The sequence below is a fragment of the Sceloporus undulatus genome, chromosome 6 (assembly GCF_019175285.1).
Source record: "Sceloporus undulatus isolate JIND9_A2432 ecotype Alabama chromosome 6, SceUnd_v1.1, whole genome shotgun sequence".
Classification (NCBI taxonomy): domain Eukaryota; kingdom Metazoa; phylum Chordata; class Lepidosauria; order Squamata; family Phrynosomatidae; genus Sceloporus; species Sceloporus undulatus.
The window spans coordinates 2,244,032-2,271,808 of NC_056527.1; the positions used below are offsets into that span (position 1 = coordinate 2,244,032).

General features: G+C 45.1%; 1 protein-coding gene and 1 non-coding gene across 3 annotated transcripts; both read left to right on the plus strand.

Annotated features, from left to right (window-relative positions):
• Positions 1 to 4,249: 4,249 nt before the first annotated feature.
• On the plus strand, positions 4,250 to 27,777 carry TBRG4 (transforming growth factor beta regulator 4). Of its 2 annotated transcripts, XM_042474766.1 has the most exons (12): positions 4,250 to 4,387; positions 6,775 to 6,838; positions 10,053 to 10,531; positions 11,301 to 11,624; positions 13,573 to 13,744; positions 15,355 to 15,512; positions 16,470 to 16,580; positions 17,134 to 17,278; positions 19,829 to 20,074; positions 21,584 to 21,698; positions 22,287 to 22,401; positions 27,513 to 27,777. In XM_042474766.1, exons 3-12 carry the CDS (start codon positions 10,124 to 10,126, stop codon positions 27,612 to 27,614), a joined length of 1,896 nt encoding a protein of 631 aa, XP_042330700.1. In that variant the 5' UTR covers positions 4,250 to 4,387; positions 6,775 to 6,838; positions 10,053 to 10,123; the 3' UTR covers positions 27,615 to 27,777. The 2 variants fall into 2 exon arrangements, with proteins under 2 accessions (XP_042330700.1, XP_042330701.1); XM_042474767.1 differs by lacking the exon at positions 6,775 to 6,838 and having other exon boundaries at positions 4,315 to 4,387.
• Positions 12,392 to 12,525, plus strand: LOC121935862. Its single transcript, XR_006104884.1, has one exon. It is a non-coding gene; the product is annotated as a small nucleolar RNA SNORA5 (small nucleolar RNA).

The following is a 27,777-nucleotide window of genomic DNA, read 5'->3' on the forward strand; positions in this document are numbered from 1 at the left end:
CTTCTACAGATGATCTAGTAATCTAAATCTCTACATGCGCTCTGTGCAAACTCTCCTCCACGGGTTATAGGTCAAGGTAGTTTCACGTCTGCTATATATGTAAATCTAAACGTACATCTCTACATGATGCGCTATAAGTAAATTAAATATTTATTAGACGTAATTAGATCTGTACATATACTATATGTAAATCTAAATGCAGGTATCTTCATGTACTATATTATTATATTATGACCTTTATTTATAAAGCGCTGTAAGTTTACACAGCGCTGTACATAAATTTTTAGTCAGATGGTTCCCTGCCCTCAGGCTTACAAATCTAAAAGACACGACACCAAAAGGAGAAGGAATGGGGTGGGGGAATAGGATCAGGTCCAGCCGATCTTCTCCACCTCCGAGGCCTGGACCAAGGCAGATGGACTGGAGGAAGGGCTTGGTTCTTGATGGATGGTTAGAAGGAGGCTTCCTGGGTCAGAGAGGGCTCACCTCTGGGAATGCTTCTCTAAACAATATAGTCTTTAATTCGTTTGAAACTGGGTAGATGAGTGATGAGGTGTGCATGTGGGGGAAGAAGGTTCTGGGAGTAAGGGGCAGCAAGCGAGAAGGGACGAATTCGGGATGGGGCAGTGGTAGTCCTAGACTGTGACAGGAAACATGACTACCAGAGCGGAGGGTGGTGCGAGTAGGAATGTAAGGAGAAAGAAGGTCAGATAAGTAAGGAGGGGCCAATCCATGGAGGGCTTTGAAAGTCAATAACAAAAGCTTGTACGGATGCAGAAGGGGAAGGGGAGCAATGAAGGAGGAGAAAAGAGAGAGAAACATGGTCAAAGCGTGAGCGAATGTGACAATATGGGCAGCTGAATACTGGACAGAGATTAAAAGGATGGAGGTGTGAAAGAGGAAGCCCTGTCAGAAGGAGGTTATAATCTAGTGCGAAACCACTAGGGATGGACAGAGTCTTGGCAGTAGAGGCTGAGAGGAATGGAGGATCTTGGCATGTTGTGGAGAAAGAAATCTACGGTCTTGGCAGTGGCCTGGATCTGGGTAATAAATGACAGAGAAGAGTCAAAAATGAAGCCAAGACTGCGGGCTTGATGAACCGGTTGAAGTGTTGTCGACAGAACAGAAAAGGAATATGAAGGGGTGGGTTTAGGTGGAAGATGGAAGCTCAGTCTTAGACATGTTGAGCTTCAAGCCGAAGCCGCATCCACTGAGAGATGGCAGTCAGACAAGAAGAAACTTGCTGTTCAAGCCTTGGAGGAAGGTCAGGGTGGAGAGATACAGCTGAGTGTCGTCAGCGTACAAATGATAGGAGAAACCAAAAAAAATGATGAGTTACCTAGGGACAGTGTGTATAGAGAGAACAGAAGGGGACCCAAGACAGAGTCCTGGGGAACTCTAACAGATAGGGGAACAGAGGACGAAGTCTGACCACCCGTGACCACTGCAAAAGATCTGTCTGACAAGTAGATTTAAACCAGTCGAGAGCAGAGTCTGCGAAACCCAAGGTCAGAAAGTAAATCAACAGGAGACAGTGATCAACAGTGTCAAAGGCTGCGACAAATCTAGAAGAATGTGAATAGAGTAGAGGCCGTTTGTTGGCCCGCAAGAGATCATTTGGATCTGGTGAGGGCTGTCTCTGTAGAGTGCCGTGGGCGGAAGCCAGATTGGAAAGGGTCTAGAATGGAGTTGGCTTCAAGAAATTAAACAGTACGCGAGAATAAAATGACCGTTCTAGGTACTATATGTACCCTACTATATGTGATCTAAATTGCCAATTTTACATATGCTCTATGCAAATATAGATGTCTATATATGTGTGTGTGTAGATTTCTACATCTGCTGCTATATATAAGTCTAAATGTACATTTCTACATATACTATATCATAGATTTCTACATCTGTACATAAATCTAAATGCAATATTCCAGAGATTTTTTAATTCCTTTCATTTATTACGGCAAATAGCCAGCATAAATTCTAGATTTAGATTTCTACATCTTCTAGATGTAAACCTAAATTTCGACTTCTACATGTACTATATGTACAGTGTAGATACCCACATGTACTATATCATGTGAATCTAAATGGCAGTTTTTACATTACTATATGTCAAGGTCCTTTCTGCGCCCCAGAAAGGGCGACATAGCTGCAGCACCGTGGCTATATGGCGCTCCTTCGAGGCTGCATTGTATGGACGCAGTGTCAGAGTGACAGCATGCGGCGTCATGGCGCCCTGGGGGCGGAGCTAGGGATGCATCATGTAGGCGCTACAGCCTGACTCCGCCCCCCAGTCAGCCCAAAGTGCTGGTCTGCACAGGGCTTGAGTTTAATGGTTCCATTAAAACTGTTCTCCATCCCAACACTATGGTCAGCTTCTGGCACACTTGAGCTGGAGGACCTAGAGATTCCTAGAGAGGACATATCAATCAAAAGCGCAAATAATCGAAGCCGCAAGCCAAAGCCACAAATGTGGAGGGCCGAATGTAGTTTCCTGAGGAAGCATCTCAACACCACAATTCAAAAGGGACATTGAGAAACTGGAGTGTGTCCAAAGGAGAGCAATTAAAATGGTGAAGGCTCTGGAAACCATGAAGCCCTATGGGGAACGACTGAGGGAGGTGGGGATGGTTAGCCTGGAGAAGAGAAGGTTAAGGGGTGATATGATAGCTATGTTTAAATATTTGGAGGGAAGACATGTTGAGGAGGGAGCAAGCTTGTTTTCTGCTGCTCAGAGAACAGGATCCAGAGCAATGGATGCAAGCTCCAGAAAAGAGATTCCAGCTCAACATTAGGAGGAACTTCCTGAGAGTAAGGGCTGTTTGACAGTGGAACACACTCCTCCCTCAGAGATTGTGGTGGAATCTCCCTCCTTGGAGGTCTTTAAGCAGAGGCTGGATGGCCATCTGTCAGGGATGTTTTGATTGAGAATTCCTGCATGGCAGGAGAATGAGGTTGGACTGGATGGCCCTTCTTGGGGTCTCTATGAGTCCATGATGTTGGAAAAGGGCAGAAGAGTCCAATCCCTGAGCTAAGAAGAAAGCAGCTCTGATGCTACCTATCTCAACCTTTGTTTTTTTCCAACTGTTTTGGACTTCAGTTCCCAGAATCCCTGACAATTAGCTATGCTGACTGGGACTTCTGGGAGCTTAAGTCCCAAACAGCCGGAGGATTCCAGGTTGAGACTCATTTCTTTAGAGCAGTGCTTCTCAACCTTTGGTCCTCTAGATTTTGCTGAGACTTCAACTCCCAGAATTCCTGAACAATGAGCCTACTGACTGGGGCTTCTGGGAACTGAAGTCCAAAACATCTGGAGGCCCAAAGGTTGAGAACCACTGCTTTAGAGGGAAGGAAAACAAGGGCAGAACAAGGTCATGGCTGGACAGGAGGTGGATTGTCAGGTCAGAAGAGTAAACTCTGGGGTGCAGATCCCCGCATTCCTGTGCCTTCAGCTCTGCTGTTGCCTATTTGCAGAGATAGTAAAACCTTTAAATGTTAACATGTTAGTCCTAATGTCCTGGAAAGTGAGTGACAGTCAGGGCAGCAGTTGCCCTGAAAAAAGATGGCGCCGCCAGTATTTCCGGTCTTCCTCAGCTGTAACCAATCGGAGCAGGCATCAAGATAAAGGGGTGGGGAATTAAATCCCATAGACTACTAATAGAAGGATCTCTCTGCCTTGAGTGGGTTATTCCGGGTTCCCATTGAAATTGCTTGTTTTTGTGGTGGAGGAGTTGTTGTTACTGGTATTATTTACATCCCACCCTTTCCCCAAAACTGGGACTCAGGGCAGCTTACTTTAGTAAAAAAGAGTACAGTTAAAAAGTATCTAAAATAGTACAAAAACTACAGTTCCCAGGATTCCCTAGCACTGAGTAAAGGCAGTTAAAGCGGTCCCAAACTGGAATATCCCTGCAATCCTGTATATATATCTTTTATACCTTTCAGTTGAATCTACCATTGATTGTTTTGACTCCTTTCTCTTTTTTTTCTGTCTTCTAAATGATTAAACATATATATTTAAATATTTATGAATATATTATAAAGATTTATATATTTTATAATTATTTTGATAAATATCAAATATTTTTAAAATATTGTATAAATAAGTATTTTTATAAATGTTAAATATCTCCTAAATATTTATCTTTCTCAACCCCAGATATTTACACAAAAATAACCATTACTGTCCCTTTCTGGGAGAAATGAAATGGAATCAGGAAGAAACCCGGAAACTCGCCTCCGCGCGTCGCTCTATAAACTCCTAAGGGGAACGAGTCTATGGTCTCCGTCGCGCAGGACGTGACGTCATCAGGCCGCGCCGCTCCTCCTGCGTGGATTCCTAGATACATGCGGAGGAAGCCGGTCGAGGTCAAGGCTTGCTGGAGAGGTGAGGGACTGGGATGGACTGGGAGCTACTGGTGAAGGGGAGAGGAGGGAAAAGGGGGGTTTAGCTGCCCTGGATCAGTGCTGGGGAATCATGGGAACTGCAGTTTATTGTGGCAGAAGGCTCAATGCCTCACAGAACTACAGCTCCCAGAATTCCCCAGCATTGAGCCAGGGCAGTTAAAGCGGACTCAAACTGGGTTATTTCTACAGTGGAACACACTCCTTCCTCGGAGTGTAGTGGAATCTCCCTCCTTGGAGGCTGTCTTTAAGCAGGGGCGGGAGGGCCATCTGTCCCTGGGGATGCTTTGATGGAGAGTTCCTGCATGGCAGAAGAAGAAGGGGCTTGGGCTGGGTCAGGGCCCTTTTGGGGTCTCTTCCAACTCTAGGATTCTGTGAGCTATATAGTCATGTTTTACATCAGCAACACAACTCTGTTCAATTTACTCTTTGCCTTGTGGACGCACACTGCAGGGGTAGTTGTTGTTATTACTATTATTAACCTGTTTTTATAGAGCGTTGTAAAGTCTGCACAGCACTTTCCATAGAAAGGGTCAAACAAAATATAGGAGAAAAGAAGAAAGAATAACAACCTGCCAAGCGGCGGACGGCCCAAAACAACAACAGCAACATCACATCCCTAAAATATCTCTAGAACGTGAAGTCCAAGGCTTTCATATCTCTAAAATAGTATTCACTAGTGTACAATAAAGACAAAAGTAAGCAGCATGTTAAATCATCCAGTTTGAAACCGCTTTAACTGTTCTGGCTCAGTGCTGGGGAATCCTGGGAATTGTAGTTTATTCTGGCAACAGAGCTCTCCCAGAACTACAGCTCCCAGAATTCCCTAACATTGAGCCAGGGCTGTTAAAGCGGTCTCAAACTGGGTAATTTCTGCAGTGTGTTTTGGTACTTTGTGAGGTATATTAAAAAATCATCTGGATAATTTTGACACCGCTTTAACTGCCCTGGCTCAGTGCTGTGGAATCCTGGGATTTGCAGCTTGCTCTGGCAACAGAGGTCTCTGACAGAGGAAGTCAAATGTCTCATGAAACTACAAATCCCAGGATCCCATAGCATTGAGCCAGGGCAGTTAAAGCGTTGTCAGACTGGATCATTTTTGCCATGCGGATGCAACCAGAGAGTTCTGGTGCCCTACCAAACTTCAGATCCCAGGATTCCTTAGGATGGTACCATGGCTGTTAAAGTGGTGTCAAACTGCTTTTTTCTACAGTGTGGATTCAGCCTTAATGGCCATTGACAACAGTAGCAACAACAGAAATGAATTTGATGGCTGTCACCTCACAGGAGGTCATAACCACAATGGAGGACAATGCTCCTCAAAATGTAGAACATCTGAGAAAAATGGAGGACATAACAACACTCATATACATCTAAATGTATTTCATATGGTTTATTTACAGCTATGTTTGCTGTTCCTGTGTACCTTCAAGTTGCTTCCAATTGATGGTGACCCTCAGAAGAACCTGAGAACCAGCGAGGTGTAATGGTTTCAGTGTCGGACTGTGACTCTGGAGACCAGGGTTTGAATCCCAGCTTGGCCATGAAACCCACTGGGTGACTTTGGGTGAGCCTCAAGGGAAGGCCATGGCAAACCCTCTCTGAACACATCTTGCCAAGAAAACCCTAAGATAGGTTCCCTTTGGGGTCACCATAAGTCTGAAATGACATTGAGGCACGCAGCAACAATGACAAAAGGCAAACCTATCATCAGGTTGTTTTTTGGGGTGGAGAGTTTAGAAAGGGTTTGCCATTACCATCCTCAGAGGCAGAGAGAGTGTGACTTGCCCAAAGTCACCAAGTGAGTTTACATGGTTGAGCTAGGATTCGAACTCTGGATCACAGTCCAATGCTCAAACCATTACACCACACTGGTTCTCTACAGCCATACTGCATACACTGTGTTTTATTATGTACACAACAATATTTTTCTGATGAACTTATCTTCATTAAAATGTCATGTTGACTTGTAATATAGTTCTATAAGTATGGACTCTGAGCAAGACAAAGGCTTAAAATAGTACTTTACCAGCAACAAACCCTTGACTGAATCTACATTTAAATCATTCCTTTCATTTTTCTATTGAGCTGAACTTAAGGAAAAACACCTTTCAACATTGGCATTCTGCTTCTCTGTGATGCTCAGAATGGGAGCATTGGAATTCCTCCTGGACGGGAGGTTGAAATGTAGGACATGTCCTGGGAAGGGAGGATGTCTGGTCACCCTGGCCCTGTTTGTCTTTCTCTCCCTTTTCTGCTGTCTTTTGGGGAGAGGCTTTTAAAACAATATTGTAAAAATACACAGAACATTATAAAACTGGGCAAAGTCCTTGTTATAGTAATCTTTCCTTTGTTGTTTCTGTATTGCAGAATGAGATGCACCAAATGAGAAAGGGACAAGCCTGAGGCCAGCTCTAGAGAGGACATAGCAAATGTGAGTGTAAATGAACAATTTTTCTATCTGTGGCTCAGCCTATTAACTGTTACACTAGAGCACCTTCGGTTACCTGAGTGGATCTGGCCACCCCAGGAATTCCAGTTTGCTAGATTTTAGTTTAATTTTTTAAAATGTACTGTTGCATTATTGTATGTACTCATGTACAGTGGGCTGTTCTTATCTGCAGCCTTGCCATCTGCGGATTTCCGCCTTTGTGGATAGAATCATAGGGTTGGAAGAGACCCCAAGGGCCACCCAGTCCAACCCCATTCTGCCATGCAGGAACTCATAATCAAAGAATCCCATGGGACAGATGGCTATGTAGCCTCTGTTTAAAAACCTCCAAGGAAGGAGTGTGTTTCACTGTCGAACAGCCCTTACTGTCAGGCAGTTCCTCCTAATGTTGAGCTGGAATCTCTTTTCCCGCAGTTCGCATCCATTGGGTCCAATTCTCTGGAGCAGCAGAAAACAAGCTTGCTCCCTCCTCAATATGACATCCCTTCAAATATTTAAACAAGGCTTTCATATCACCTCTTAGCCGTCTCTTCTCCAGGCTAAACATCCCCAGCTCCCTAAGTCATTCCTCATAGGGCTTTATGGTTTCCATGCCCTTCACCATTTTGGTCACTGTCCTCTGGACACACTCCAGTTTCTCAGCATCCTGTTTGAATTGTGGTACCCAGAACTGGACACTGGATTATTCCAGGTGAGGCCTGACCAAAGCAGAATAGACTGGCACTATTACTTCCCTTGATATAGAAAAATAATAGTGCCACTGTATTCTGCTTTGGACAGGATAGCAAGCCCCGTTGTCTCAAATGCCAGTGGCTGCCGCACATTACACTGCAATAGAAACAACGGGACTTGAGGTCCTGCATTTTTTGTTATCTGCGGTGGGGGTGGTGGGTGGGTTCCAGAATTGATCCTCCATGGATACAAAGGGATGACTATATTACTGTATGTAGAAATTTTAGTCAAAAAATTGACCCAAAAAAACTTTACTTATCCATGGGTCAATGTAAGTTCTGTACTTCAACTCTAATTTAAAAAAGGAACCATCCCCTGGTGAAAGGTAAGAGCGGGATCTGTCCTGGAAGCACTGACCCCCCTCTACTTTCTCATCCATCCAGCCTGTTATGCCTGCTGGGATTTTAATTTTGTAAGTTCTTTCACATTGCTTTCTTTTGTGTCCTTTGTTCCATGCCCTTAATTCAAAATCCATAATTTTGGCCCCAAAACCTGCCTGTGGCTTATACATGAGGTTGACTTATGGTCAAGTATATATGGTATGTTGCTACAGAAGCTCCCATCCCCAACACTTGTGCATGTAAGGAACCCTGGTGGCACGGTGGTTAAATGCTTGTACTGCAGCAACTCACAACCACAGTTATGTAAGCGCAAACTGGGACCTGCCCTGGAAAACAGCCTTGGTATCTTAGGGGAATAGTTATTAGCTCAATTAAGGCTGGCTTACTTCAGCCTGGGAATCTATCTCTATGTCTACGGAGGTGCAGAGACAACAAGGACCACAGAGGCAGACTCTCAATGAATTGTATTTTATTTAGGGGGAAAACATTTGCACAGTACAATTATAAACTCAAGCACACAGGAAATGAGAAAGAAAAGGTTAGGATGGAAAAGATTTTAGGCTTTCTAACGGTGATACTTTACCTAACCAAAATTGCTCCTCTTGATGATATTTCTGGTTGTGAGTTCGATCCAAGGCAGGGCTCCAGGGTCCACTCAGCCTTGCATCCTTCTTTAGGTTGCAAAAATGAGTCCCCATCTTGTTGGGGGCAGTTAGCTTACACATTGTAAACCACTTAAGGAGTGCTTAGTTCACTGATAAGCAGAATAGGAATGTACTTGCTATTGCTATATGCTTGGAGCAAAAAGCAGCAGACTGTTCATAAACTGCTAATGAGGGTTGGGCTCAGCTAGCACTTGGATAGGATAATAGCAGGATGCAAGACTAGAATTACATCTACACAGCAAAATTAATGTATTTTGACTCTGCTTTAACTGACACGGCTCAATGCTATGGACTTCTGAGATTAGTAGTTTTGTGAGATATTTAACTGCCTTTATCACAACAAACTACAAATCCAGGATTCTGTAGGATATAGCCTTGTGATGTCAAGCTGCCTTATCTCCAGGTAGGGCTAGGCAAGAATCCCTTCTGAAACATTGGAGCTTCCTCGTGCTGCTACTCCATAGCAGTGGGCTGGTTCAGTGGTCCTCAACCTTTGGTGCTTAGGATGCCTTGGACTTGATCTCCCCGAATCCCTTCTCATTAACTGTGTTTGCTTGAGCTTCTGAGAACTGAAGCCCAAAGCATCGGGAAAACCTAAGGTTGAGAACCACTGGGTTAGAAGGACTAAGGATCTAATTCAGTAGGAGGTAGCTTCTTATGCTCCTCGTGGTAAATGCCTTCATGGTTCCTGTTAACTTAGAGTGTCTTTACATTTCTGTTCAGCTTCTGAATGCCATTGTAAGAGTGTGGTACTCAGAATTGTTCCAAAATTGGTCTTGCTCCTGTTATGCAGGGCTGTACTTTTCCTTCCTTAGGCTAGGACAGTGATGGCGAACCTATGGCACGTGTGCCATAGGTGGCACTCAGAGCCCTCTCTGTGGGCACACATGCTGATGCCCTAGCACAGAGTTTGCCAGAGTTTCTTACTAGAAAGCCAGAGGGACGTGGCACTTTGCAATAAATAAATGGGGTCTGGGTTGCCGTTTGGGCACTCGGTCTGTAAAAGGTTCACCGTCACTGGGCTAGGAGACAGTAGGCTGGCCCAGTACCATCAGGGGCTAGCCTGAAGAAAGAGGCTCCTCCCTCCCTAACTGTCATCGTTCGGCCTCTGAGGGAGAGAGTAGGCTGGCCCAGTACCGTCAAGTTAGCCTGAAGAAGAAGAGCCCCCCCCCCCCCCCCCCCCCCCCTGGTCCCGGCCCCCCAGGGGGGGGAGACGGCTGGGCCCTCTCCCCCCCCCCCCCTCACCATTCCCTTCTCCTTTTGTGTCGTGTCTTTTAGATTGTAAGCCTGAGGGCAAGGAACTGTCTGATTAAAAATAATTATTATAAGCTGCCCTGAGAGCCATTAGGGCTGAAGGGTGGGATATAAATACCTAAATAAATAAATAAACAAATAGGAGATAAGCATTTATGTCCCCTATAATCTATCTATATCCCCTTCCATCTCCATTCTCCGCAGATCTTGGGCAATGAGTTGACATCAATCCATTCTGCCAGCATTTGTTCAGCTGCATCACCCTTCGACACAGAATGGCCACCAAACTGATACATCGCTGGTATCGGCTGTACAGGGTCTCGTCTTCCTTGTGTGTCCAAACCAATTCTGTGTTTGCAAGAAGCCAGTTGGTGAGAATGTCATCCCAGCCCCCATTTGCCTTAGCGACCCCTTGTAGCCACTCAGCACAGACGGATAAACTCTCAGTCCAGGAGCAGCCGTACAGGACGCCCTCTGAGCACAGCCAGGTGGACCACTTCATAGACAAGACATCCACTGCTGAGGAACTCTTGCATTTAGTGGACCTTTACCCTGTAAACGCAAACCAGGCTGCGCGGATCATCACTCGTCTGTCCCGTATAGTTGCAGAGAAAAAACTGGACCCTGGGGGTTTCCTGGAGGATGCCCGCTTTGAACAGCTGCTTCAGACCGTTAATGCAGAAGTAAGTCCCATATCACTTGCTTGAGAATAGTGCTTGAAATTCTATACCATCAGACAGTTGTGATGATGGAACTCTGGCTTTGTAACCACTTCTGCCAATGCTACTTCCCCAAACCTATTCTTAAGCCAGGTGTCACATAACTGAAGCCTTTCTGAGGTGCTGCAGTTTGGAGCACTGGGGAATGACAATTACAGCACCTTCCCAGTCATGGGGCTCATGGAGACATTCAGCTGGAGGGACCCCTCAGGGTTCTGCTGCAATTACTCTTCTAAATGCACCCCATTAGTGAGGGAGCACTGCAGTCATCATTCCCTGGTGCCCTCTTCTGAAGCGCCTTGGAAAGTCTTGACTGGGAAGCTGCCTGGCTTAAAAACCTATGTTTTGGGGCTCATGTTCTGTCACTAATGACAGGCTTGTTCTCCGTAGCCCCAGAGGGTAGGATCAGGTCTAATGGTTTTAAGTTACAAAATGATAGATTTCAGTTGAACATTAGAAGGAACTTGACAGTAAGAGTGTTTTGGCAGTGAAACTAATTGCCTAGAGAGGTGGTGGGGTCTCTTCTGACCATCTAAAAGAGGCCAGATTGCTGGAAATGCTTTAGCTGAAGATCCTGCATTGAACTGGAAGTTGACTGCTTTGTGATTCTAGAAGCTTTTATTTCAAAGCCAGAGTTGAAGGTGGTATGTTTCTAGCAACTTGGCCACCACAGCCCTGGCTCTCCCCCCACCCCCACCATGCCTGTCCTGAGGTGCTCTTCTTTTATGCTCAGGTGTCTCAGGTGTGGAATGCCGCCTTGACCAATCTCCTGAAGAGCCTTTATCTGCTGGGGCTGAAGCGGAATCGGCGAGAACTGCTTTCGGTGGAGCAGGAGGTACGCTGGCGTCTGAGGCGCCTGACCTTCCGGCACTTGGCCTCCCTGGCTGAGCAAGTGGTTGCCAGCACCCCGAGGGGAGAGCAGAGTGAGCTACTGAGTGACCTGGTGAAGCAGCTGGAGCTGCGTTGGACGGAGATCGAGGACACCAGGACTGTGGTGGCACTGATGGCCAAAATTGGGGCCCTTTCTCCCATTCTTATGGAGCGTCTGGAGGATAAGGTATGTATGCCTGGGGAGTGAGAGAGGAAAACATGGGCCACATGCTGGTATGTTGCTGATCTGTATTTAGGGTGCTGGTAATAACATTTAAAAGCTCTAAGCAGCTTGGGACCCCGATTCTAATAGAAGTATTTACCCTTAGATACAGCTGTGTTTTTGCATATTTGGGGGGATCTCTTTCTGTTTAGGCAAAAAGGCTTTTAAAATGCACATTTAAAAAAAAAGTTGGGGTGGGAGGGGGCTTCTGGGGATTGATGGTGGGCTTTAAAGGCAGCAAAAGTAGTGTCCAGGGAACGCATTACCTATATTTCCGTTAATTGAATTAATAATTATGTTTGTCTATTTAAATTATTTCAATTATTTCTTTTTTGGGAATTTTAACAAAAGTAAAATAATTTTTATTAAAATTTACTTACAGCATACAAAACGAAGAAAGAAAGAGAAACAAGAAACAGTAACATAGAACACATTTGTTTTAAATTTTAAATTATATTATTAATTTACATATAGGCTGTACATCATATCATATTTTAATTAATATCTTTAATTAAAACAATCCATCATAAACATTTTAACACCGATAAATGAGTAAATAAAGTAGAGCTGCAGGAGCTGTAAATATCCTTTCCCTTCCTGCCATGGTTTCTTGCTTTTCGCCCGTGGGGAATGCTAGAGTTTTCCAGCTATACGATGACATGTTTCGGGATATTAGTTGATCTTTGGGTGCTAGGAAGACAGGGACCCCCCCAAAAAAAAATTCAGGCCTCTGCAGCTGTGTCAAATTCGGTCTCCACCTTTTTCCATGGTGGGATTGCCCCAAACAGTTGCCACAGTAGCCACTGTAGCTCATGGGCCTCAGAGCCCTTGGTGGACTCTGAGGATAGTTTTGTTACAGACACTTGCACACACTCCATGCCTCGGGAGAAAGCAAAACTCAGAGAAGTGATGCGTGACAAACAATAAAATCAAACCCCCAAAGCAACCATACAAGTGGGAACAAAGTCACTTTAAGAGTGTAAGGGCAGGGTGGACAACAGTGTAGAGGCCGGGGGCCAGTTCCCCACTAACCCAGGCCCTTCCCATGCGCTGCACCCCACACAGCAAGCACAAATACTCGGATTTTCTTTTGCAGTCCCTCTCAAATTGGTGTCAGGAAGTCACTCCATGTTACTTCTTATAGCCATTTTGAGAGAGACTGCAGAAGAAAACATGCTTGGGAGTGGTACGTGATTCTGAGGTGCTTGTTGTGGATTGTGGGCCTTGGAGGTCTTTGTAGCCACATTCAGTCTGTGGTCTGCAAATATGCAGGAGTAGTGGTTTTACTTTTACAGTGGGGCCTGTGACAAACTGGTAAATGACACTTGCCATAGGCAAAAGCCAAATCCAAGAGACTTGGTCCCATCTCCAAGATTTTGGGTATCTTCAGATTTTGGAATATTTGCATATACATAATGAGATATCTTAGAGATGGGACCCAAGTCTAAACATGAAATTAATTTATGTTTCATATATACATTCTGCACATAGCCTGAAGATAATTTTATATAATTTTAAAAATAGTTTTGTACATGAAACAAAATTGCGTACATTGGATCATCAGAAAGCAAAGGTGCCACTAGCTCAGCCACCCATGTGGACAGTTTTGAATTTTGGCTTACAGGTTGTAAACCAAATTGGTTTACAGATTGTAAACTGTTTGGGAAGTGCTAGCTCACTGATAAGCAGTATAGAAATGTACTTGCTATTGCTATTTTGGAGTATTCCAGTTTTCTGGATAAGTGCTACTCAACCTGTAGTAGAAGTAATAAAAATAGCTAAAAATATTAAAAGGAGTTATTGTTCTTAATGTGACTCATCTGGCTCTTTTGGAGGAAAAATGTGCTTTTGATGTCACTCCTTTCCTGTGTCTGCTGCATGTGTGTTTGACATCAAAGGTGTTTGCTTGCAGGGCCTGGAGATGGCTGAGCAGTTCAGCCCAGAGGATACACGGAAAATCGCCATGGCCTTGGCGCATCAGAACCGCCGTTCCATCCCTCTGCTGAGGGCCATGTCTTACCATTTGGTCCAGAAGCACTTTGTCCTGAGCCCTGGAGTTCTCCTGGACTTGGCTTTTGCCTATGGTGAGTGGCACTGACCAGTCAGTTCTCAGGCCCCCATTATGCTGTGTCTACCCGTTTGTTCTGAATGTGGGCTCTAGCAGCAATCACAAAGGGCCTGCTACTTAGCTATCTTCTGTTTGGTGTCTATTGCCATCTTGTTTCGTGCCCTGAGTAGAGGAGGCAGGGAACAGAAGCAGTACCTTCTTTTCCTGCCATGTAACGGGGCTTGAAAGAGCAGTGAATATGGGGTGAAAGAGATTTAATGGGATGACAAGCCATGAAAGTGTGATCGAGGAAGTGTGATGGCTCAAGGGAAGGCATAGAGAAGTTCTTCATCAGGTACAAGCATGGATAGATGAACATGGGTCAAGTAGGAAAGGTGAAGAAAGGACAGAATATCAAACTGTAGAAGTAGAAGGGGCCCCATGGACCATCTCATCCAACCCACTTCAGAAACCGCCAGCTAGAGCATCCCTGACTTCTAGTAGATGACAGTTTATTCCGCTGTCAAGCATTTCTTACTATCTGAAAGTTCTTATGGTGTTATTTGGAATCTCTGTTGTTTTAAACTGGATCCATTTGTTTGGGTTCCAAGCTTTGCAAAAAATACAGTTGCTTCACATCTCACATCACATATTTGAAGATGGGTATTCTGTCATCTTTCATTTTCCTCTTATCCAGGCTAAACACTTAAGTCACTGTGTGAGTGAGAGGCTCTTTAGTACAAATAAGACTAATTTTTGAACTAGAACTCCCATAACCTTCCAGTCCAAGCCACCCATGACTGGAGATTCATGGGAGCTGTAGTCAAAAAGATAGTTCTTATGTGTTCTGGATCTAGGCCCTAGAACCCTGGGATGAAACTCTATGGGGCATATTCATGAAGGATACAGAGCAATGGATTCAAGCTACAGGAAAAGAGATTCCAACTAAATATTAGGAAGATCTTCCTGGTGTGGTAAGAGCTGTTAGACAGTGGAAGTCGCTGCTGCCTTGGAGGCTGGTGGAGTTTCCCTCTTTGGAGGTTTTTAAACAGGCTGGATGGCCATTTGTCAGGGGTGCTTTGCCTGTGTCTTCCTGCATGGCAGAGGCAAGTTGGACCAGGTGGCCCTTGGGGTCCCTTCCAGCTCTGTGATTCTAAGAAACTACAGAAAAAGTGGATAGAAGGGCACTTGCTTACTGTCAGTAATGTACATCCCTTGCAGAATTTTATTTTCTTCAAGCAGTTTTTAAAATTTTCTTAGTGCTTTGGTTTAAGACAGCACCTTGTCCATCACCCTCTCTGAAATAAGTAAGGGCAGGGCAGATGGTAAGCCCCACCTGGATTGAGGGTTTATTCTGGCTTTCCAAGGAGCACTTTCTCCTTCTAGGTCTTCTAATTATTCATTTTATGTAGTGAATGAGGGACTTTGTGTATAGTACAAAGGAGATTAGTGTTTGCCTTCTTTCCGATGTTAGCCTTTATTTCAGAACAAGGAAATGTGACTTTTTTGGACTGCAATTCCCAGAACTCCCATTAGCCATGCTGTCTGGGATATTCTTCTCCCTTCTGCCCTTTCCCACCATGTCCTCCTGTTCTGTCCTCAATTTCCTTCTCTTACTAATTAGCTGTTTCTCTTCGCCCTCTGAAGGGAAGCTGAATTTCCACCAGACGCAGGTGTTCCAGAAGATCGCATCTGACCTCCAGCCCCGCATGCCTGAATTGGCACCAGCGGATGTGGTGCGCTGTGTCAAGTCCTTTGCTTACCTCAAGTGGCTCAACCTGCCCCTCTTTGAGGCTGTGGCCCAGGTGAGCAGCCAGGAGGTGGGAAGTTGACAAGGGGCCCTCAGTGGCTGGCTTCGCACTGCAGAAATAATCTGATTTGACACCACTTTAACTGTCATGGCTCAGTGGTATGGAATTCTAGGCATTGTAGTTTGCTGGGGCACCAGAGCTTTGCAAACAACAAACTACAATGCCCAGAATTCCATAACATTGAGCCATAGCAGTTAAAGTGATGTCAAAGTGGATTATTTCTGCAGTGCAGAGGCAGCCCATGATTGCTTGAAAGTCCACAAATTCTGTGCAAGGTGACTCCAGTGTGTCTGGGAAGAGGGGTTAGAAGGGAGGCAATTTGATGGGTGGAAGATAGTCTGGGACTCTGGGACCTACATGGACTGCCCCAAATGTCACCCTCCCCTCCAAGAAGTGGCTGAAGTTTGCTTCTAGCTTTTGGAAACTGGTGTTTCATCAGTTAAAACCATGTAGGAGGGCTGTAAGAAGTTGATTGTTGCTCCAGGAGCCATCTTGGGCCCCACCCCAGGAGTTAACTGGGTATAAATTCAATAAATTTTGAGAAAGGCCATTTATCATGTGGGGGAACTAGGAAGAATGAAAGTCAAAATGTCTGGACTAGGAATCAAGGAATGCATGATGCAAACTGCTGCTCTAGATGATATTGAACTGCAGTACTTAGCAACCCTTGGAGACCTAGTGAGTGGTGAGGAATGCTGGGAGTTGCAGTCTAGGAACATATGGAGAGACAAAAAATTACCACCCATGTGTTATAGTGTAAATGTGTCTGGGGGGCGGGCGTGGTTAGCCTCTTTTTAATATATAATGCATCAGTTAAAACTGTTCATTTGGGGTCTTTTTTGCCATCTTACGCTTTCCATTCTCTTGACTGCCTTGAACATAAAAATGAGACAGAACGGTTTGTAGGAAAGAAACTAATTGCTTCCTCTTTCGTGTTCCCTCTTTTCTCAGTATGTCATTGACAATGCTGACAAAGTCAGCCCTGTCCACCTGAGCAACATCATCCTTGCTTTTGCACGCTTGAACTTTCATCCCAGCAACAGGGAGGCCTTCTATACTGTGGTAATTTACTTGTCCTGCCGGGGATGCTGCTGTTGTACTGTGGGTTAAATTGGGCTTGAATGTTTACTCCAGGGTGCAAAGCTGAAAGAGGAACAAGGATCACAGACTCAGGGTTAGAATGGAAACAGTTTATAGATATACAGTGTGCAGTACACTGTGGAGGGTAGTGAATTATCATTGTCAGACCAACTGGCAAATGAGGATATAAAGATAGTCCACCTTTCTCCCAGGCATCTTCCGAAATAATTTAAAAAGAGGTTTGAGTAAATAACACAATAAGCCATGCACATTAAAATATAAGTTAACTTAAATTATTTAAACGGCCAGTTAAATTAAATTAGTTAAAATTTTAATATTAATAATCAGTAAAAAATATAGAAAAGTCCAGCCCATTCTTGACTGCAGCTGGCTTTCAGCAACCAACTGCCTCTTACAGCAACCAACTTTATAATAGTTTAATTTTTATTTAACATTAGAATATGATGTTAAGCTGTTTTGATAAGGAGAATTCATTTTTCTTCCTAACCGCCACTGTGACCTTTCCCCCCTCTAGGTCCACAAGGGGCTGGACAGCTGCCTGGATGACTTAGATCCCTACCTTCTCCTGGACCTGGTGTGGTCACTCTGTGTGCTGCAGCAAGCGAAGGATGCCCATCTGGAAAAAGTGCTGGTGCCAGCGTTTCACTCTCACTTCTTAGGTAGGACCGGATGGTGTAAGAAGGTTCTTGTTGGTGCATGTTCCAACAAACGGGGCAGTATGTGTGTACATGTATGTGGTGCTGTCTGGATTTTGCATGATGTTCCAGTCAGCAGTGTAGCAGCTGTCTCTTGGACTAGCTTCAGTTTTGGAGTCACCTCCAAGGGCAACCCTACACTGCTGAAGCTGATCCTTAGCACTCTGAGCATGACAGCTGTCTAAGGTACACAGTAAAGTATTACAAAAGTGACAACACTTTAAAATTCTGAGGATAAACATTGACCAATCCAACATGGCCCATGTTACAATTTTGTTTCTTTTGTTACCTCCCAAAAGGTATTGCCTATATTTTTTGTCACAGATGAGAAAGTAGGAGATTGTAGGAAGGTTAATAAGTGAACTTGCTTAAAAACAGAAACATATACATGTCGTCACATGTTTCATTCAGTGTGAGACCTTATAACGTTGTCATGGTATGCAATAGCATATAATGTGTGTGTGTATGTGCCTTCAAGTCACCTTTTGATTTTTGGGGACCCCATGGATTTCCTAGGGTTTTCTTACACAAGAAATACACAGAGGTGGTTTTTCCAGTTCCTTCCTACAGCACCTGGTATTCCTTGGCAGTCTTTCTGGCCTTGGGGAAGGTTCTTCTTTTTGGACTGTCAGTCCCAGCTATGGTGGCTGGGGGATTCTGGGAGTGATAGTCCAAAAAGGCACTTTTTCTTATGCTTTGGGAGTTCCAGCCTGCTGCATTTGGGGAAGAGGGACCAAGGTCAGAGCTTGACTGTGTACATGCCTTTAGGTCACCTGTTGACTTTTGCAACCCCATGTTATATGTTTACATTTGATGTGTACATTTGGTGCTGAAAAGGAAATCATAAGAAAAGTAGAGGCTGGTGAAAGGGAAAAAACCCATATTTTTGCCAGTTCCTCCTCCCTCTGAAATAGAGCCTACAGCACTTGCTATTCAGTCTCCCATACAAGTATTAACCAGGACTGACCTTTCTTAGCTTCCAAGATGAGATAGGATCTGGTGTCTTTGGCAATATGGGGCAATAATTTCCTACATTGTGACTTTGTCCCTTCTTGTCGGGTACTTTCATTTCTCCAGTCATGAGTTGGAATGAGAAATCAGCCCTATGGTGCACTATTCCTAAAGACGGAAACAACTGGCGAGGCTCCTATGGCCAGTGGTGGGGGGGTGGAATGTGGTTGGTGGGTTGCATGTGGCCCCTGGTTGCCACTTTCATGGCTCCTAAATTCCCCCAAAGGTCTCATCCTGAACACCATGTATAGATACCCCATGTGAGAAGATAAAAATCAGGTTTTCATCTGAAAACCATGTGGACAGCTCCTAAAAAGTGCCAAACACCCCAGCCCCACACAGAAATCCCCCAGAATCCCCAAATACCTCTATTTTCCTAGAGGCCCATTGCAAAATGACAACAGGAAGTAATACAACATCACTTTTGGTCACCATTTTGGGAAGCATTCAGTGGAAGCTGGACGTTTCTGGATGCCCTAGTTCTACACAGGGTGAGAGTTGCCCAAGGGAGAGCTGGTTGGGTACAAGGGCAAGGTATATTTGGTCTAGAATAACTGGTTATGTCTTTTCTAGCAGCCTGGAAGTCTAGCTTTTAAGCAGGCACTTCCAGAATCCTACTCTATTGACTTTCTTGGGAGGCAAAGGGCTCAGCTTAATCATCTAATGAAAGAAAGAAATCCTGCAGGAAATTGTGGTCATAGAACTGAAATGGCCTCCAGTGGCTTTCTAGTTCAGTGATGGTGAACCTTTTACAGGCCGAGTGCCCAAACTGCAACCCAGACCCCACTTATTTATTGCAAAGTGCCACATCCCTCTGGCTTTCTAGTAAGAAACTCTGGCAAACTCTGTGCTAGGGCGACATCATGTGTGCCCACAGAGAGGGCTCTGAGTGCCACCTCTGGCACGCATGCCATAGGCTCGCCATCACTGTTCTAGTTCAACCCCCTGCCATGATGGAATCTACAACTAAAGCATCCCTGAGAGCTGGGCAGCCAACCCCTTTTTTAAAACTTCCAAAGCAGCAGAAGAGATCCCTTGATGTTTAAAATGCCTATCATGTCACCTCTCCTATTCTCCCGGTTAAACACACCCAACTCCCTAAGCTATTTCTCAAAAGATTGGCTTCCATATCTTTAACCCTCTTGGTCATCCTACCCCTGGACATGTTAAATGGCAAAATAGAGGTTTGCATTCTGGAAGTTATATTTTTAAAAAATTATTTTCAAGCTGTAGATGGTTGAATCGGGGGATAAAGACTTTGTGAATAAGGAGGACTGACTATACTACTAGTTCCGTTGATGTAGCATAGTATTGCCTTGCCTTTTGACCTGGATAGGTAGAAATGCTTTGGGTGTAGGATTACAGTCTTGTGGTTCATTTTAATTAGTATTGGAGATACAGGAAGGAGATGCAATACCATTTTCCCCCTATTTGTTCTTTGGACCTCCTTTTGGATTTTAGTATGTTTCCTTCCCAAAATCCCTTCTCCCTGCCCCCTTGCAGGCAACCAGTCCCCAAAAGGCCAGAACTACCAGCTCAAACTGCTCCACGTCAATGCCACGGCCCAGCTGGAGCATGCCGACTACAAAGGGCCCTTCTTGCCCCCAGAGGCCCAGCGTGTCAAGGAGCTGCAGGGGGACCGGAAGGCCACTCCCTTGCAGAGCAGCCTCAGAGAAGTGCTGAAAGAAGTGGCTGGAGAGGAGGGGAAAGTGCGCTTTGAGGTGGACACCGCCTGGGGATGGCAGCTGGGTGAGTCCCTTGGTTGAGTCAAAAGCCTCACAGGCCAGTTGTACATGGAATTTGACTGTGGGTTTGGCTTTTCTGCTTCATGTGGCAGCTGCTGGTGTTCTTGTTGTTGTCACTTGCTCTCTTGTCAACTTTGAATAATCACTATCCTATTAAATGAGAGACCTCCTAGATCTCTGATCATCAACTCCTGCACTCAGGTTTTGCAAATTCAGGGCAGCAGTCATAGCTTCCTCGGTTGAATCTATCCACCTGTAGCACAGTCTCCCTCTTCCCCTATTGCCTTCAACTCTACCAAGCGCTGTTGTTGTTGTTTTATTAGTTTACGTTATATCCCACCAATAATGGGACTCAACGCCAACTAACAACATTTTAAACAATACAGGTTTAAAATACTATGAAAGTTATATGAAAGTATAAAACATACAAATAAACAACCATATATTAAAACAATTAAAAAAGTTAAAATGCATTAAAACAATAAAAATAAAAAACCTGCACTTTGAACTATGCCCAGAAACAGGCTGCCCACCAGTGGAGCTTTTGCAAGCTCCCTGCCACCAGCCCCAGTTAGCAATCTGCTGTAGACCTTTAAGTTAGCTGAATTTTTTGAACCCTTTCCAAAGGCTGCCCCACATGGAGCACAATACAGTAATCCAAACAGGATGTTACCAAAGCATGTACCACCATGGTCAGATCTGACTTAATTTTATACATAATATATTTTTTATAATTTTGCGCAAGAAACAAAGTTTGTGTACACTGAACCATCAGAAAGCAAGGTGTCACTATTTCAGCTATCCATCTGGAGAATTTTGGGTTTTGGAATATTTTGGATTTTGGAATTGCAGATAAGGGAGATTCAACCAGTATTTAATTTTTGTTCATGATGAAACAGACATCTTGTTTGTGGCATATAGAGGTGTGAGTCCACCTTGTGCCCACATTATGTCTTTTCTCTTCCACCTTCCCCAGTGACCAAAGGCCCCTCTGCCATTCTGTGGAGGATGGAGGGGTTCAGAGAGGTGACTGGCTATGTTCCCATAGTCAGGCACATACTGATGATGTCGTCCATTTAGACTTCCAGAGGAGCCCAGTGGTTCTTGGCAGAAGATGTCCTCCATCTGCATCTCATTGCATCTGCAGTCTCACTTCTCCACTCGCCATCAGCAACAGAATAGTCATGGGAGTGAGTCCTAGGGATGGTGATGGGGGAGGCATGGCTGAGTCCCAAATTTTAAAGTCCTACTGGAAGCTCAGCTAGTAAATCTACAGCGCTATATAAATAAAGTTTAATAATAATAATAATAATAATAATAATAATAATAATAATAATAGGCTTTTCTCTCACCAGACTTGACCAGTCTCAGACTGCTGCCTTAGTGGCTGGCCTATTTACAGGAGGTAAACTCACCTGCCAGGAAAGGATATTTGTGTCAAGTTGTAGCAGCTGGCTCTGCCTCCTTTGGGAGACCCGCAGACTCAGGAGGATCTCTTCTTGGACTTTTGCAGGTGCTGAGATGGTGCTTAACTGTGACAACCAGCCTTTGCCTGTGGCAGATTTTGTTTCTCCTCCTCCACTGCCCCAGTCTGGGGGGCCAAAGCCTCTCCTTTCAGAAGTCAGAAGGTAAGTTTTCCTGGCTGAGAGGTTAGGCTGAGTCACATTGGGATTGGTGGGTGGGTGAATATCTACCTTTGCTGATAGGAAGTAGGCAGGGTGAAGCAGACCTTGGGGAAGTACTTTTTTGGGCTGCAGCTCCCAGAATATCCTGTCAGCATGGCTCTTGGCTGTTGGCAAAGGCTGATAGGCCTTAGTCGCAGTTGGACAACGTTTGGCTCTGTTTGATTCCCACATTTACTTTAGTAAAATATACTGCTTGGAGTTGGGGTGGGGGGCAAATATTTTTTGAACTACAATTCCCAGAATCTCCCAGCCCAGCTAGGAGTTGCAATCCAAAAAACTTTTCCCAGCCATGGAGAGAAAGCAGATTTTAACTTCCAAGCCCTTTAGAGAAGAGGGAATTTCAGCAGGGGTTGCTTGTTACCTGGTTGCATGATATTTTTCCTGATAATTTCTTTGGCCATAGGGTGGGTTTGGAAGAATGACCCTGGGGCCACACTTTGCCCACCCAAGGTAGGATTTAATTCCCTCACTGCGACTGAAGAGATGGAGCTAAGATGCGAACCTACCCACTCCCACCCTGTTCTGTTTCAGGCTCGCCTTCCTTACCTGGGAGTTCCCAAACTTCAGCAACCGGAGCAAAGACCTGCTGGGGAGGTTCGCCATGACCCGGCGGCACATCCGAGCTGGTGGTTTCTTGGTTGTTGATGTGAGTCTGTGTCTATAATGTAGAGAGAGGAAATAGTTTATAATTTACGTATTTATTTATGAGAGCATTTATACCCTACCCTTCAGCCAAAAAGGCTCCTGGAGCAGCTTACAAATCTGATGATTCCTTTCCTTCCAGGTTGCACCATAAAAATTCAGGACACACAAGGAAAAGGGAATGGCAGTGGGGCAGGGGACTAAGTCCAGGAGATACTGGATGCTTCTGGTTTCCTTGAGATATGGATGCAGGGCCTCTCACCAGCTACTGGGATCCAGGCACACTGAAGCTGTACCTGCCTGCAGTGGCAATTGGTATTACAGCCTGGCATCCTGAACTGTTCCCAGGTTTTTAAGGGGCTCTTATTCACTACCAGTGTGGTGTAGTGGTTTGGGTGTTGGACTAGGACTGTGGCACGCAGCCATGGTAAGTAAATAAAGTTTGACTACCAGTCCTGCAAAATCGCAAAATCATCACACAGCAAATGCAAATGAGAAACCCCTCAGGTTCAGGGGCTTTCCCAGCAGATAATGATCACCAGTTAGCAGACACTAATCCTCCTTTGCATATCCTCCCACCCTGAGGCCCAGCCATCAACAACAGAACAATACACAGATTAACATGGGAATCACTCCTCCCTACCCATGGTCATACAGTATATATGTACCCACTCTCTTCCATTCCAGTATTCTCTGTGCATACCAGCCGCAGATGCTGGCGTAACGTCGGGAAGAAACTCTTCTAGAACATGGCCAGACAGCCCAAAAAACCATAAAAAACTGTTCTGAATTGATCTTGCCAAGAAAATCATAGGGTGGGGTTGCTAGAAGTTAGAGTTGACTTGAAGAGAAGAGAGTCTGGTGTAATGGTTTCAGTGTTAGACTGAGTCTCAGGAAGCCCCAGCCCTGGGAACCTATCTTTGGAGTAGTCACATTCTCTCAGCCTCGCAGGAGGGCCATAGCAAGCCCCCTCTGAAGACATCTTTCCAAGAAAACCCTACCAGGAGGGGTTGGTGTAAGTCTAGAGTTGTCTTCAAGCTACAAAATAACAGAAACTGGTTTCCTGGTGGTCTTCCATCCAAGTATCAGCCTAGTCTAAGTTTGCCTAGCTCCTAAAATGAGATGAGATCAGTGTCTTCAGGGTGATGTGGTTGGTGCCTCCTGTTCTCAGCCTTCACCAGGGAAGGCTGGCACATTCTGCTTTCCTCTACAGGGCAAGTGAAGGGGAAGGAGCATGTTGTTCCTTGAAGCTCCTGTCCATTCCAGTTCTCAGGCATCCAGCTGCCTGCCCAAAAGATTGCAAGGCCAGGCAGGGAAGGCTGCAGTTGAAGAGGGCATTTATTATTTAAACTCCTTGGGAACAATTATAGTTCTGCAGTCTTCAATGCCCAGCTCCCTTCTCAACCTGCTTGCAAGGAAGGAAGGGAATGTCTGTCAGAGATTGCCCAGTTCTACCTACCTCAGTTTGGTGCCTTAGCCATCTGTAAGTTGAACAGTCTTCCCCACAACAGTTTTTGCATCTGTCTGTCTTTCGCCATCTTGGAGTGTGTTCACACAACAAAACAGTTTTAATCCCACTTTAATTAACATGTCTCCATCCTATTGAAACCCAGGATTTATAGTTTGTTTTAATTTTTATTTGGAGCGTTAATACCCTGTGCTTCAGCCACAAAGGTTCTCAGAGCTTTACCTGAGAGGTACTTGGAACTCTTGACTTAAGAGCTGTAGTCACCAAAGAATTCCAAGTCCCTCACCATGGAAAATTAGTGCCATGACTAGAGTCTCCCAGAATCTGGGAGGTGTAGTCCAAAAGGTAATATTTCCAATCTCTGGAAAGAGGGATATCCATTCAACAGGCTCCTTTGAGTTAGTTGGGCTAATACATTTATGATGGCAAAAGCCTTCAGGGATTTCTTCCCCTGACACATATTTAACATTTGCAGTATGAGAAGAACATCCTGAAGGTCAGAGCTGTTTGGCGGAGGAAGTTGCTCCTGCCTCGGAGAGCCTCTTAAGGAGGTTTTTAAACAGAGGCTGGATGGCCATCTATCAGGAAGGCTTTGGTTGTGTATTCCTGCATGGCAGGGGATTGGACTGGATGACCCTTGAGGTCTCTTCCAACTCTGTGATTCTACTCCTTGCTGGTGGTGGTTGAAGGAGGAGGAAGGAAGGAAGGAAGGAGGTCCAGTGGACTCGAATGCATCTTGAAATAAAAAATTAAAGACCTCATGCTCCTACATCCCTTAATGCTCTTCTCACACTGCTGCAGAAGCCAAGCTTTTTCCCACTCCTCCACTTTGGAGGGTTGCTGGGAGCAGCTGCCTGCATTTAAGTGCCACTCTTCTCTGCTTCAGAAACAGGGGCAGATGCTCTTTTGGAAATGGGATGATGGCTTCTGGCTGGGAGCCTTACTTTGGCGCAGGGAGATAGGCCAACTCTTGTATGCTCAATGAATGGGTGATCGTGCCTGTGTGTGAATATAGAGAGTTGGAATATGCATAGGAAAGTTACAATTTGGGACTGTCGTGCTCAGAATTCCCCAATTTGCAACATGGCAGTCCCAAACTGTAATGTTTCCAATTGCCCTAGGGGTTTGTGTATTGTTGTGTGCCTCCAAGTCAGTTCCAACTTATGGTGACCCTCCACTAAGTTTTCTCAGGAAGACTTGTTCAGAGGAGATTTTGCCTTTTGCCTTTCTCCAGCTGAGAGTTTGTGCCTTGCCCAAGGTCACCCAGTGGGTTTCCATGGCTGAGCGAGAGGATTTGAACCTTGGTCTCCAGAGTTGTTGTCTCAGCATTCCAACCACCATTCTGGCTCTCCAAAGTGCGTGTATAATATAATTTTAAAAGTCTTGGAACAATTAGAAGAGGCCCAACCCTTTGTTCTTGTGTGCTTCCAAGTCATTTTTGATTATTTGCAGTTTTGATTAATACTGTATGTTCTCTTTAGGAATCTCTAGGTCCTCCAGCACAACTCTACCACAGGTTGACCACAGAGTTGTGCTGGAGAAGAAGTTCCTAGATAAAACACTTCTCTAGGCATTTGTAAGTCTTCCAGCATGATTCTAAGATCAACCTCTGGCTGATGTTGACCACAGAGTTGCACTGAAGGACCTGGAGATTCCTAGAGAGGTGTTCTCTTAGGTAAAAATAATTGTGTGTTTTTTATTTGTGGCTTTCTACACCCCTTCACCCCTAACTCCAGCGAATGTGGAGGGACCACTGTATATCGGTAACAATTGCTGCCATTCTGCTCCCACCACCGACCCATTTTCCTGTGCTCAGTTCTGGGTCCAAGCCAGTTTCTGCCTAAAACCACTTGTTTTCCAGCCAAGCGACTCTGCTCTTGTTATCAAATCCCATCCCTGAATTTCTAGTTTACTTTGGTGCCTTTTCCCATGGCCATAGATTCCCTTGAGCAGATTATGCTGGTCTGGGTTTTTCATTCTTCCAGGTGCTGGCCAGTCGCTTGTTTGTACAAAGTCAGGCACAGGGCATTGAAAGTCGCCAGAGTGGAAGCGGGCATCCATTGTCCCTGGCCAACCATCTGGACAGAATCAGGGTCCCATCTTCTCTTCTGCTCCAGTCTAGCCCTGGAGCTGTTGCTGGCTGACTCTGAGTTGTGCTAAGCCTGTTGGTCTCTCTTGGTTCAAAGCCAAGCTTTCCTAAATTAGAAGCATCCTGGCCTCTGCCTGTTCAAACATGCTGCCATCTTAGCTTGGAATGAGTGACAGTCCCACTGTTGGATCTGAGCAAACCCCTTCAACTTAGAAAAGCTTTTTCTTTGTCTCCTGCATTACCACCTCCTTTGGGGCAGCTGATGGTACTTCAGTCCCACATTGAGCTTTTATGGATTATTCATGAATCAACCTGTATTTGAAGGAGGGTAAAGGAGTACAGTTGGTCTGCCATATTTGCGGCTTTGACTTTTTCAGACTAGATTATATGCTGTTTTGATTCATATGTTCTCTCTAGGAATCTCTAATTCCTCCAGCGCAACTCTGCCAGAAGTTGACCATAGAGTTGTGCTGGAGAACCAAGAAGTTCCTACACCTCTAGGAATCTGTACGTCCTCCAGCATGATTCCACAATCAGTGCCTGGCAGATGTTGACCATAAAGTTGCACTGGAGGACCTGGAGATGCCTAGAGAGGTGTTCACTTCAGTAAAAATAATATTCTTTTTTCATTTGTGGTTTTTCCACATTCATGGGGATCCTTCAGCCCTAATCACAACAAATATGGAGGGACCACTGTATAGTGGTTTGAGTGCTGGACTGTGACTGGAGACCAAGGTTCAATTCCTAGCTTGGCCACAAAACCCACTGGGAGACTTTGGGCAAGTTACATGCGCTCAGCCTTAGCCACACCCCCCCCCCCCCCCGAAGAACCTGCCAAGAAAACCCCATGGTAGGTTCACCTTAGGGTTGTCATAAGTCCGAAATTACATGAAGGCACACAACAACAGAAAGGATTATTAGTATTATTATTGTACGTATATTCTGTACAGTGTCTGCAACAGGGTGGGAAACTGGAAATCAGGGTCCAAATTCCCCCATGTCCCACTCAGTGTCTGCACACCCTGCAAGCCCCCAAACCTGCATTTTCCTCTATAGTCACTTTCAAAATGGCCACAGGATACCTGTCCAAATACCTGCCACCATTCTGAGAAGGACTGCAAAGGAAAATGCAGATATTTGGGTGGGGGGGTAGTTTAGCATGTTCAGAGTTCAGAGCTTTCTGCATAGTTTGAGGACTAGTTAAAACTGGGACAATTATTTGCAATTGGCAGGCTTTGGGCAGAACTGATGGAGGGCTGTTCAGGGCCCAGAGAAGCTGCATTTTGCCCATCCATGGCTTGCAGGTGGATTTGTTGTTTCACTGCAAGTTCCTAGTCTTCACTGATAGGAACAAAAACCAAGGAAGCCTTGGAACTGATGGCCTCTTGGGTTTTAGTTTCTGAAATTCTTCTAGCCCCAATCCTGCTCTGCAACATCCAAGCAGACTTTCTTTTCCTCCTAGGCATCTTCCTTCCTAGCCCTCAGCCTAGCAAGGCTGTGATTCGCCTCCTTCGTCAAGCCCTGACCTATTTTCTCCTCTTTTTCTTCCCCGTCGCAGGTTCCCTATTATGAATGGTTTGACTTGAAGTCGGAGTGGCAGAAGGCGTCCTATCTCAGGGACAAGATGAACAAAGCAGTAGCCGAAGAGATGGCAAAATAGGGACGCACACAGACACACACAGCCCTGAGCAACTGGAGGAGAAGGGATTCTGCCCAACTTCCCTGCCTTCTGCATTCATTCTGGGGAGCATCTCTGAGCATGCAAGGCATCTTTCTTGCTGTGTATATAAATGTGTATTTCAATAAATGTACAGTCCACCTTG

Bases quoted from the DNA above. Each gene is read 5' to 3' on its own strand.
- TBRG4 (XM_042474766.1), top strand. From the start codon at position 10,124: ATGGCCACCAAACTGATACATCGCTGGTATCGGCTGTACAGGGTCTCG. The intron at 11,625-13,572 runs GTATGTATGCCT...GTTTGCTTGCAG, and splicing joins TGGAGCGTCTGGAGGATAAG to GGCCTGGAGATGGCTGAGCA. The intron at 15,513-16,469 runs GTGAGCAGCCAG...CTCTTTTCTCAG, and splicing joins TCTTTGAGGCTGTGGCCCAG to TATGTCATTGACAATGCTGA.